Source organism: Rana temporaria, chromosome 4, assembly GCF_905171775.1.
Source record: "Rana temporaria chromosome 4, aRanTem1.1, whole genome shotgun sequence".
Lineage (NCBI taxonomy): Eukaryota > Metazoa > Chordata > Amphibia > Anura > Ranidae > Rana > Rana temporaria.
In genome coordinates, this window is record NC_053492.1 from 356,308,335 (window position 1) to 356,318,701 (window position 10,367).

Sequence of the window (10,367 nt, forward strand, 5' to 3'; positions counted from 1 at the left end):
CACAGATGGTTACATTGGGGTCACCAGAACCTGGGGTACATGCTCAGCAGATCCCACCTGATAAGCCCTGCAGAGGATTCCCCCAGCAGACAACACTCAGCAGAGCACAACAGCTACACAAAACATGAAGCCTGTACTCTTAGGCCGTGTACACATGGTCGGTCAAAACAAATGAAAACGGCCTGAAGTCCAGTTTTATCGGTCCAAACCGACCGTGTGTACGGCCCGTTGTCCTTCGGTCAAAAATTTTAGAACTTGCTTTAAAAATCGAACCGATGGACCGCTGCCCGATAGGTCCAAACCGATGGTTAGTACACAAAAGCATCAGTTCAAAACCCACGCATGCTCAGAATTAAGTCGACGCATGCTCGGGAGCATTCAACTTCGTTTTTTTCAGCACGTCGTGTGTTTTACATCACCGCGTTCTGACCCGATCGTTTTTTTGAACTGATGGTGTGTACGCACATCAGACCACTTCAGCGGTGAACCAATGAAAACGGTCCATCGGACCATTCTCATCGGTTTGGATCGACCATGTGTACGCGGCCTTAAAGATAAGTAACCACCACCGCAATAAAGATTTACCTAGAGGCCTCAACAACCAACATATGAGGGGCAGGCTTCCACAGAGAACAATGCTTTCCCCCCCAGACACTCCTTTCCACTACAACCTGTGCTGTACACTACATACAACTGACCGCTGCACCCTGCAAGCTATGCCGTACAGTACATACTACTGACCAAAGTGTTAATAGTCTGTCTCACAAGCTGCTGATTGTTAGGTAGTCCTCAGCTATTTTAATTAGGATTTAGTAAAATTTAAAGAAGAACGTTAAGCCAAAAACTAAAAATGGGTTAACAGGTAGGAATTTTAATGCAGAAGAGACATGCTTTGTCTCTTTTGCATTAAAGTTACTTACCTACCAGTCCACGTTTGTACAGTGAACCACGCACAAGCTGCTCACTGTGCATGTCAAATCTGACCTAACTAGTGAGATCATCCCGGCCCAATGAAAGCAACCGTTTATCGAGACCCAGGAAACTGGCCATCCAGGGACGCCGCATTGCTAGAGCTGAGGCCAGTATAGTTATGCTGGGTTCAGACAAAGCACTACCCATTGTCAGTATTGCGTATGCAGAAATGTATTTGTATCAGCTGCAATCACTTCATCTAATAGAACATAGCCACTGTTCCGCTGGCAACCATCTTCCAGTCTTCTTCAATTTTTTAAATCAAGTTTTGTTTAGCCGGGTGGTATTGTCAGGGCCAACATTCTGGCCATGCATAGACAATTTAATGAAAAGCCAGGGTTTTTCATTGCAGAGAACAGCACCACCAAATCAAGCATGCACAGAACATGTAAATGGACGTTTCCTTCTAGGAGAAATGATAGCTCATTAATTTACAGTAACAGCCAAGCAACTAGTATTTTATAAGGAGGAGAGCAATGGCAGATTCCAGGTTTCTCTCAAAGGTTTCCTGAAAGAAGGCAGTCAAATAACCTGAAGATTTTTGTTCAGATTTAAGTGGACTTTACATCAGTTAGGTGTGCGCATGTTAAATAATGTGCAAGGATAACACCCAGGTATTTATTACCTCTCACAGAGATCACATTTCAACATCTTCTTCCTGGACTGACGTGCTGACACAGAGATGACACAAACAAGTAAGCCTAGGAGTTCTCACCAGCACAGGATGACTAAAACGTGTAGGGAAAACACTTGCCCGATTCTGCATTTTGTGACTAAAATGCTGCAAAATGTAAGATGCCAACAAGAAGGGGCATCTCACTTATCCAGCAAGCCAGTGAATCATAAAACAGAGGAGTTTGTTTTGCTTGCCTGCTATGTCATGCATGACAACTCTACTACAAGCGAGTTCTCGCCAGTAACACAATCACTAGTGTGAGGGGGCCCATCAGTTCACAAGCACTGATGTTTGTTTACATTAGAGTGCCGACAGGCTTCCATGTTACTATCACAGAAAATAGGGAAATAAAGACACAATTTCAATGCCTGAACTTTTAACATCAATTTCTCTACAATGCCTAGAGGTACAGAAGTGAACGAGAACCCTTCTACCGCTTGTTCAGAATATGTAAATGCACAGTCTGGGTACAGGTTCACTTTAATTGGCAACGTAAAGAGGCCTCCTACACATGGTCAAATAGACATGGCTAGGCACAGACTGCAACAGGAATCACTGGATTCTCGCAGCTGAGCCGACAGGTGGTTGCGGACAGCTGCAGCCATTCAGCCTATACAAAGTAATGACAGGCTGAAAGAAGCCACAGCTCTCCACATGTAACTGCACATCAAGCAGTTACCTACTGTTAGGAACAAATGTTTAACCCTAGATGCAGAGTGCCCAAGTAATAATACCTCCCCTGAACCACTCAATGTACAGATACATGCAAAGATCTGCAGACAGCTGTTGCTTCTGTCTGCCTGTCATTGCTTTGTACAGGCTGAGCGGTCCCAGCCATCTGCAACTACCTGTTTGTCCAGCTGCAAGAATCTGACTTTTCGTCCATGTGAAGTAGGCATTTTTTTTATGCATTTACAGGACATTTCTAAATGCAAGTAATATGTAAAAAAAAAAAAAAAGTATAATACACACTGTGCAGGTATATCAAGTTTAGCTATGTTTAGAGAAAATAGAATTCTGTGCCTCCAGAAGTAGATTAGATACTCTAAATGCATCTTCTATATGATACTATACTTGATCTGGGAAGCACGAAGTTTATACTTTCCAAATAGTTTCTCCTACATTTAAAATGAACTGAACACAGGAGGGCAGCATGACTGTAGGTAAAGGTGCTAGCTTACAGATTGGACCTATGTGCTTACTGGAAAAATAAATAAAAATAAAGTTACTCTTACAGAGCACCTCCACCCTGTAGTGCAAGGTTTAAATGCTTGTTAACTTTAGGGGATGAGGAACAAAGTGTAATACTCGCCTTCCTCCTTGTGGCAGACTTCCTCCATCTGGGGAACTGGTCCCTCAAAGCCTCTTCTATAAGATGTCATTAAGTACAATGCACAAGCAATCTACAATACACGCGAGGACATCTAGGGTCCACCCACAAACTGGAGCAGAGGTGAGCACCAACGCCTGCTGAAGTGAGGAATAAGGTCATTTTTACATTGTATTGCTCTACAGCTGAGGGGGGAACTGCAATTGTGTTTTTTGCAACGCCTGGAGTTTGGCTTTAAAGCATTTTAAAGGCCAAGTTTACCTTTAAAAAAAAAAAAAATTTGCACTGTGCAGGAAGAGGGCGCCGATCAGTGCTCTCATAATTTGTTGAGAACTAAAAAGCCGTCTGCCATGGAGATGGGACTTGTAGTTAATTTATTCACACATCTGTGCGGTTTTAGGATTTTTAGAAGACCCCCTCCCATCCACTGTCACAAGGTTGACTGATGCATAGTAACAGGTTTCATGTTACACCCTAAATGCATGTTACATGCCAAAAAAGTGAACTTATTCTAAAAAGACCCATTTACCTTTATTTATTTTTTATTGTTTAAGAATTTTCATTTTTCTATTTAAGAGACTGTCCATGCATGGTGCTTCAGCTCCAGAGACTTGTTCACAAATACATGTCAATTCTTCATGGCTACTCATGGGCCTTCCTGACGCCATAGCAGAGTCTCAGTAGAAGATGAAAGCATCAGGCTGCTGCACGGTGGCACATCAACAGACGCGCACATCCTAGGGTGACAATGCTGAGCCTTCATGAAGTAACATTAAGGCTCCTTTTACTACTGGTGGCCCAATCTGGTATATCTGGCAGTATTTCAGGCAGACTTGAGTATAAGCGTCACGTACGTCTATTAACAGACATTTGTAAATGGAAATTTACATCCGCTTACCTCTCAAGGCCAAAAACAAACCAAAAATTATGGAAAAAGTATAGCACTATTTTCAGCTATCATTCTGCATTAGAGGTAGTCTATTGTAAATGGATGCAAATCAGTCTACATCCAGCAACCTGCCATTAAAGTGTACAGGGCTTGAGCACCACAGTTACCTGTTCACAGGTGATTAAATCAGCAGATTCCTGCTGCGGTCAATCCTTTATTAAGGATCAAACCAACCATGGCCTTCTACTATGGTAGATTTAAGGCCCCTTCCAGTGTGACTGGCTTTGGGTACAGCCACGGATTGCTGTGGACACCATGAACCTGTCACTGAAAATGTACAGGGGCCAGTGGTTGCAACTAGGCGGTAACAAAAACTGCAGCAGAAATCAGCAGACTGCTGCTGCTGTCATTCGCAGTGGGGCAGGTTGCCCATGTAAATGTGACCTTGTTAAATAATTTTGGTAAAGTCAACAGCAATTGTAATGATAGTATAGTGTATAGGATGCTTAAATAAATAATCCTATTGGACATGATTGTATTAAAGTGCTTTTTTCACCCTAAAACTAAAGATGCAGGGATTTTAGTATTAGGATGGACTTCTACTTTAAATGGTAGAGAGATGACACAGGATGAGAGCCTTCTATCTGCACCCCACAGACACATTTCAGGACTCCCACAAACAGTCTACATCCGGCGGCTTTTAGATCTAATAGGTGTCCAAAAACCTCCGGCTTTTATATATAAACACTGAAAGGACAAGGATCTGTGATTCAGCAAAGGATCTGTTCAGAGTCCCTGCTTAGCAGACTGAAAGGCATCTAAGGGACAACGTTGTCAACCCATAACAGGAAGTTATATACAGAGCCATAACTGGCAGGAATGCAGAAAAACAAGCCAGCAGTGCAACCTCGTAAGCCTCACAAAATCTATCAGTCATTTATAAAAGACTGACTATACACTACAATTGTACAATCTCCTTTAGGGCTCACTCAGAGGGGCACTCCGCGTAGCCTCACTTTTTGAAGCATCTGCATCCATCTCGGAGCTGCGTGCAGTAAGCCCATAGATGTGGATAGAGAAGCAATGGCTGCATGGACAAAGTAATGTCAAAATCTGATATAAATGCACAGACCCAAACATACAGCGTTCGCGTTCAGGTTTCTGCACTCATCCATCAAATTTTGACATGCGATTGTGCAGCCACTGCATCTGTAACCACTTCTATGGGCTGCCTGCATGCAGCTTCGAGGTGGATGCAGGATGGGCCTCAGCGCCCATCTGAATAAGCCAAGCAGCCTCATTAGATCAACCCCAGTCACTACTAGGGCACATAAAAGACAATTTTTTCTATGTGCCCGGTGTGCAATGCAACTCAGGCCGAAGTTGCAGTAAGCTATGGTAAAATAAAGACATGGTGCACTTTACTGCAGTGCACTGGATGGCACTACCTTGCAATGCACTGTGCTTCTGTGTGGAGTCATGAAGGAAGTGCGCTTTTAAAAATAAGTAAACAGTGTGCTCCCTTCCTGCATCCAAAAACTGACAGCTGCCTGCAAGCCGAAATGCAATGTTTATCATGCACTGCAATGCAAAAGGGGCCCTGAGATCTACCATAAAGTAAACTACGCAGTAGAAGGCTCTGCCTGGTCTGATACTAAAAAAAAGGATTGTTTAGGTTTTGTCTTCTTTGGCAACATTCGCATAGGTAACTAGCCCCAGTGCTAATGAAAGTGGCAGGAATCTGCACTTCAATGACAGGTCCTTGGCGGCCGCAGCTATCTGTGGTTATCCGCCCAACCAGTGATTACCTGTGGCATGTCCAGCAGTGATCATCGCATGGTAATCACCATTTCTGGAAACGGTCACGGATTGCTGTGGTCACCGCAGACCCATCATTAAAGTCATTCAGTGCTAGCTGCAGTGAGATTATCATGTGTAGTACAATTGTCATTTCTGAATGTCGACAATAAAAAAAATTTTTTAGCCCTGGTTCACACTGGGTACGATTTGAGATGCGATTTGACATGTCAAATCGCATCTCAAATCGGCGGCAATTGTCGGCAATGGCACTGTCCTAATCAGTGCGACGCCGCATCTGCGATTTCAAAAAGTAGTTCCTGTACTACTTTTTGCGATTTCGGGCCGCATTTTACCGCGATTTTGAATTCGCAGCAGTGTGAACCTAGGCTCACTATATTTTAATTGGACGACAGTGAAAGGAATCTTCCGATTCCCACCGTTTTGGTCACCTGCGAGCGGCTAGCTGCGGCCCCCCAGCCCGATACACTTCAAAGACAGGTTGCCAGTGGCCACAGCTTTCTATAACTGTGCGCACAACCCATCGATTACCTGCCATGATTGCTGTTGGATGCTCACAAAGTGTGCATGAAATCATTGGCTACGCTGACAGTAATGTAGAGCTGTGGCCACCGGCAACCTGTCATTAAAGTGTACAGGGGCTTGACAACCACAGGTACCCATTCACAGGTGATCAAATCAGCAGATTCCTGCTGCTGTCATTGACACCGGGGGCAGTAACCCATGCGAATGTAACCAAAGACAAAGCCTAAATGATCCCTTTATTTGGGATCAAATCAGGCATGGCCTTCTACTACGTAGTTTATGGTAGATCCAAGGCGCCTTCCAGTGCGTTAGCCATGATCACTGGCTTTGAGTACAGCCACTGATAGCTGTGGGCACCGTGAACCTGTCACTGAAATTGTACAGGGGCCAGTGGTTGCAGCTAGACCAGTGGTTCTCAACCTGGGGGTCGGGACCCCCTTGGGGGTCGAATGACAATTTGCCAGGGGTCACCAAATCCTGGGCTGTTCCTGAATCCTGCACCGCTCTCCCAGCCTTTTCATGGCTACCCATCAGGGCTGTCCCTGGAGATTGCGGTGGCCCACTCAGCCTCTTCGCAGCCACCCATTCAGTTCACGGCGCGACTGGGGGGCACAGACTAGATGTCAGCTGGCTGGTGAGGAATGTGAAGTGGGAGGGGCTGGAGGAGACCCTATCTCCTGATTTTGGCATAGGTGTCACTGCTGCGGAGACACAGTGAGTACCATAAGGGGTTTTAATACCGTACGAGAGGAAGGGACTCAGGGAGCGCCAAGTATCCGTGGGTTAGCGGTGCAAATTACTTGTCTTGGCTTGGGTGCTGACAACCCACGCTACAAAAATTATTTTAATGTTAGGGGTCCCCACCACTTGGGAAATTTTATCAAGGGGTCACGGCACTAGAAGGTTGAGAACCACTGAGCTAGACGGTGACAAACTGCAGCAAAAATTAGCAGATTGCTGCTGCTGTCATTCGCACTGGGGCAGGTCACCCATCGCGATTGTAATGATAGTATGGTGTATGTATAGGATGCTTAAATAAATAATCCTATTGGACATGATTGTATCAAAGTGTTAAGTCCACCCTAAAACTAAAAAATGCAGGGATTTTAGTGTTAGTGCCTCCACAGGCACATCTCTGGGCGCCCCCTCCACAGGCACATCTCTGGGCGCCCCCTCCACAGGCACATCCCGAGGGGGGGGGGACTTGACTGGGAGTACAGAGAGAGATCGCTGTTCCAAATTACTAGGAACAGACAATCGCTCTGAACATCCGGCGGTAAGAATGGGAATCTGTTTGTTTACATTGACAAATCCCCATTCTGGCTCTGTGGAGTGATCGCAGATGGCCAGAGGATATTGCGGCCGCAGGCCACGCACATCGGCTTCCCGACACAACTGTTGTAGCTGTTAAAACTGTCCCTTTTAACAGCTACAACAGTTGTGCCGGGGAGCCGATGTGCATGGCCTGCGGCCGCAATATCCGCTGGCCACCCGCGATCACTCCACAGAGCCAGAATGGGGATCTGTCAATGTAAACAAACAGATTCCCATTCTTACCGCCGGAGTTCAGAGCGATTGTCTGTACAGCTACAGCAATTTGCGGGAATGAGCCGACCTGCTGTCATATGATGACACATCTCTGGGCGCCCTCTCCACAGGCACATCTTTGTGGGGGGGTACTGACTGGGGGTACAGAGAGAGATGTTCCAAATCACTAGGAACAGACAATCACTCTGAACTCCCCTGTCAGAATGGGGATCTATTTGTTTACACCTCTGGGCCCCCCCCCTCCACAGGCACACCTCTGGGCCCCCCCCTTCGCAGGCACACCTCTGGGCCCCCCCCTCCACAGGCACACCTCTGGGCCCCCCCTTCGCAGGCACACCTCTGGGCCCCCCCTTCGCAGGCACACCTCTGGGCCCCCCCTTCGCAGGCACACCTCTGGGCCCCCCCTTCGCAGGCACACCTCTGGGCCCCCCCTTCGCAGGCACACCTCTGGGCCCCCCCATCTTCAGACACACCTCCGGGGACACACCTCCAGGCCCCCCCCTTCGCAGACACACCTCCGGGCCCCCCCCCCTTCGCAGACACACCTCCGGGCCCCCCCCCTTCGCAGACACACCTCCGGGCCCCCCCTCCGCAGACACACCTCCGGGCAACCCAATCTCTGGCCCCCCCACAGACACATGAGACAAGTGTAGTCGGTGTTGTCAGGGTGTCCCTGGCCAGATAATAGTCATCCATATCTAATGAGTGGTGACACATCCCGGTGCTGGTTGTTACCTGCAGCTCGGCTCGCTCCACCTCCCATTGCGCTCTCTCCACCTCGAAGCGGGCCCACTCATGCTGCAGGAAGTGCAGGATCCCCGGGATGCTGTACTGGGCCCTGCCGGCCGTCCCTCCTCCGCCTCCTGCAGCTCCTCCGGCCGTCGAAGCCGCATCAGAAGCCCCGGCTTCGAATCCCTTCCCGGCTCCCCCAGGACCTCCGGCAGCGGCGGACAGCAGCGAATTGTTATTGTTGTTGAAGAAGACGCCGGGCCCCGCCTGCTCGTCCATGGCAGCCTTCGCAGCAGGGGCCGCGGTGAGCAGCGAGCGACCGCCGCTGGTTCCAGAGAAGGCGGAAGAAGAGCTCTCCTCACACGGTCGGGCGGGGAGGGGCTGATTCCGGAATGACCGCCTGACGTCACATAAGTCCGCTCTATTCTCGCCGCAACCCCCGGGCTCCGCTGCCGCCCACACTCCAACCGAGACCTGCCGCTGCTACTGCTGCTGCCTGGGCGGGTCTCCTGCCTCTCTGACAGCGGCGCCGTGACGTCACGTAGGGCCAGAAGCCGTCAGGTTAGGAGCCACCCTACACGCCAACCTTCCTGGATTTTTTTTTTTTTTTCTTCACATAACTTTATTCATATTCGTAAATACATACAATGCTTCAGCAGACAGTGGGAGAACTTCCCTCTTATTAGAAGAATTGCAACAACCTTTACAAACGTTTAGTAGCAACAATCTCCAAACAGATGCTTAGAGATAATTGTAGGCTGTTTATTCTTTATTGCTAACTTTTTCTTCCCTCTCCATTGTTTCCTCAGGGAGCTGTTTTTACTGAGGGCAGATAATTCCTTCCTTTCTTCCTGGTATTCTGGCTGTAGAACAGGAAACTCCAAGGATGCAGCTGTGATGCCGCGTACACACGATAATTTTTCGGCATGAAAAAAAAGTTTTTCGGCATGTAGAAAAAACGTCGTTTTTTCCAACTTCATCATTAAAACGATGTTGCCCACACACAATCATTTTTAAAAAATGCTCTAGCAAAGCGCGGTGACGTACAACACGTACGACGGCGCTATAAAGGGGAAGTTCCATGCGGACGACGCCACCCTTGGGGCTGCTTTAGCTTATTCCGTGTTAGTAAAAGACGAATTACGCTTTTCTGTCTGTTACAGCGTGATGAATGTGCTTGCTCCATTACGAACGGTAGTTTTACCAGGACGAGCGCTCCTGTCTCATAACTTGCTTCTGAGCATGTGCAGGTTTTTAATGTCGTTTTAGCCCACACACGATAATTTTTTACAACCCGAAAAACGACATTGTTTAAAACGTTGTTAAAAAATGCAACATGTTCGGGGGGAAAAAAATGTTGTTTTTCAGAACCCGAAAAATGATGTGAAGCCCACACACGATCATTTTAAATGGCATTTTTTAAAAACGTTGTTTTTTTAATGCCGAAAAATGATCGTGTGTACGCGGCATGAGGCTCTGGTTACATCAGCAGAACCTCACTTAAAGCGGAACCTTCACCCTCTGACGCTATTTTCCTCCACTTCACCTCATCCCTAGAAAACCAAACCCATATTACTTACACAGGTTCTGGGGCTAATTTAATGCAGATAAGGCAGTAAGTGAATTTAAATTGTTTAACCACTTCCATACAGGGCATTTTCACCCCATTCCTGCCCAGACCAATTTTTAGTTTTCAGCGCTGTCGCACTTTGAATGACAATTGCGCGGTCGTGCGACGTGACTCCCAAACAAAATTGACGCCCTTTTTTTCCCACAAATAGAGCTTTCTTTTGGTGGTATTTGATCACCTCTGCAGTTTTTATTTTTTGCGCTTTAAACAAAAGAAGAGCGACAATTTTGAAAAAAAAAAAAACAATTAG

General features: G+C 47.1%; 1 protein-coding gene across 2 annotated transcripts in view; it reads right to left on the reverse strand.

Annotated features, from left to right (window-relative positions):
* The window catches only part of STRN (striatin), a 159,954-nt gene extending 150,946 nt beyond the window's left edge, over nt 1-9,008 (reverse strand). Inside the window, exon 1 of one of the 2 annotated variants that reach the window (XM_040350860.1) lies at nt 8,494-9,008. In XM_040350860.1, coding sequence (XP_040206794.1) covers nt 8,494-8,766 — 273 coding nt within the window. In that variant the 5' untranslated portion in view covers nt 8,767-9,008. The remainder of the gene's footprint in view (nt 1-8,493) is intronic. The other variant, XM_040350861.1, reaches the window with a different exon arrangement.
* Between the last annotated feature and the right edge of the window lie 1,359 nt (nt 9,009-10,367).